General features: G+C 71.8%; 1 protein-coding gene across 1 annotated transcript in view; it reads left to right on the top strand.

Annotated features, from left to right (window-relative positions):
• Positions 1-403: 403 nt before the first annotated feature.
• H696_00198 (hypothetical protein) overlaps positions 404-2,221 on the top strand; it is a gene marked incomplete at its 3' end in the record, with an annotated part of 6,394 nt that continues 4,576 nt past the window's right edge. Inside the window, exons 1-2 of the mRNA XM_009494040.1 lie at positions 404-1,372; positions 1,518-2,154. Coding sequence (XP_009492315.1) covers positions 478-1,372; positions 1,518-2,154 — 1,532 coding nt within the window. The 5' untranslated portion in view covers positions 404-477. The remainder of the gene's footprint in view (positions 1,373-1,517; positions 2,155-2,221) is intronic.

Genomic DNA, 2,221 nt, shown 5'->3' with positions numbered 1-2,221 from the left:
CCCCGCCCCCGCTCTAGCGTCGATCCGCAGCCGCTCCCGGCCGCCCCCCCTGGCTGGCAGCCAAGTCGACTGAAGCATTGGCAGCCGGGGCGGTTCACGCGGGCGTTGCGCAAGAACGCCGGCCGCCCCGCCGGCCGCCGCCCCTGCCCCCCCCCTGGCCCGTGCGGCCCTCCCCGCGCATGGGGCCCGGCGCCGGCCGATATCGAGCCGGTGGACGCGGGCGCGTGTGTGCGTCCCGAGGGCCGGCGACCCATGCGAGTCCATGGCCGCCCCCCCCCCCCCCCGGGCCGCGCTTATCTCGGGGGGCGGGGCCCCCGCCGGCGGCCCGGTCGCCGTATATAAGCGTTGGCATTGTTCAACCATCGTCCCCCACCGACCGGCCTACCTCGGATCCCTCTCCCCCCCCCCCCTCCCGGATTGATACTGCTCGCTTCCTCCCGCACTCCCGATCGCGCCGCCCCCGTCACCGCTCATCTCATGCAAGAAGAGTCACACCATCATCCCCCAAGGCAACCCAGAGAGCATCCCCCCCCAGACGCCGCTGCCGCTTCTCGTCCTTCGGGCAACCATGATGCGCACGACCTAAACACCGGCCAGTCGGCCGGCCGCGCCCCCACGCGCAGCCGCACCCGCAAGCCCCGTAACTCGGGTGCCGCCGCTGCCGCCGCCAACCCCGGCCAGCAGGACGCCCCGAATGCCTCCCCCCCCACCCTCGACGCAAGCAACGCCGAGGGTGCCGCGCCGCGCGCCGGCCCCCGGCCCCGTGCCGGCCCCCGGCGCAAGAAGCCCGAGCCCGGCGCCACGACCGCCGAGCCGGCTGACCCCGTCAGCCTCGAGCAGCCCGCCAGCCCGGCGGCCGGCCCTCGTCGCGGCGGCCAAACATCGCGCCCCTCCCGGCGCTCCCGTTCTGGCGCCTCGAGCGCCGACACGACCATTGTCGACCCGGAAGCCGGCACCGAGGGAACGGCCTCGCGCGGGCCCGGGCGCTCTGGGCGCCCTCCTCGCGGTGCTCGCCTTTTGCCGGTCCCCCGGGATCTGGCCAGCAGCCTCGGCCATCGCCCCTCAACCGGCACCACCCTCGGCCAGGAGGACAGCCCGTCCAGCACCGACCCGAGCCCCTATCCCAGCCCCAGCCCCAGCCCCACCCCGCGGAAGGCTGTTCCGGTGGCCAAGTGGACCGACTCCGGACCGGTGCCCGAGCGGGTCAAGGAGCTCCGCCAGTCGCTGCTCGACGAGACCCTCAGCTGCCCGGTTTGCTATGAGCCGATCAGCCCGAGCTCGGACATCTGGATGGACTCGATCTCCTGCTTCAACCTCCTGCATTTCGAGTGTGCCGTCGCCTGGGCTCGAGCTCAGATTGACCTTCACCAGGGTGCGTTGCAGGCGGTCTCCTCCTTCGCACTCTCTCTCTCTCTCTCTCCATTGTCCTGCCCCCTCCTTCCTCTCCCCTCGCCGCCATCTTACCCGGGGCCTTTCCTTTTGCATTGCCTCCTCCCTTCTTGCCGTCGGACCCGCAGAGCAGGAGGCCAGTACCCCCGGCGCCCGGCCTCGGCGGACCTTCTACTGGAAGTGCCCCAGCTGCCTGGAGCCGCAGGCCGTCAAGATCCCGAGCACGGTGTCCTGCTTCTGTGGAAATGTGTCCCGGGCGCGATCCGGCCGGCGGCCAGTGCCGCAGAGCTGTCAGCAGCGCTGTAGTCGGCCGCGTCCCTGCGGGCATCCCTGTCCGCTGGCCTGTCACCCGGGCCAGTGCCCCCCCTGTGAGGCTCCGCTGCCGACGAGCCCTTGCCATTGCGAGCGCCATGCCAGCCCGGGCGTGTGTTCCGGACGCGCGTCTGTCGGCAGCCAGCTTCGCGCCCTGCGGTGGTCCTGCGAGAATCCTTGCGGCCGGGTGCTCTCCTGCCCGGGCAATCGCTCCCGCCCGGGGGCCACCGGCACGGCCCCGGAGCCACACCTCTGCCAAACCCCCTGCCATGAGGGCCCGTGTCCTCCGTGCATGGTTCCCACGCCGAGCACTTGCTACTGTGGCAATGTCACCGCCCAGGACACCCTCTGCCACCAGGGCAGTGGCCTACGTGGCCCGGCCCACTCGCCGGCGCCCAACGATGCGGGATCCGCCCTCCCGCGAACCTTCTCCTGTCGGGGGCTCTGCAATCGGTATGTATTACTGGCTGGCTTCCCGCTTTTCTCTCTCTGTCTCTCTGTCTCTCTCTCTCTCTCTCTC

The sequence above is a fragment of the Fonticula alba genome, assembly GCF_000388065.1.
Source record: "Fonticula alba strain ATCC 38817 unplaced genomic scaffold supercont2.1, whole genome shotgun sequence".
Classification (NCBI taxonomy): domain Eukaryota; order Rotosphaerida; family Fonticulaceae; genus Fonticula; species Fonticula alba.
Note: the sequence above shows the minus strand (reverse complement) of the source record. Positions and strands in the feature narration are given on the sequence as shown.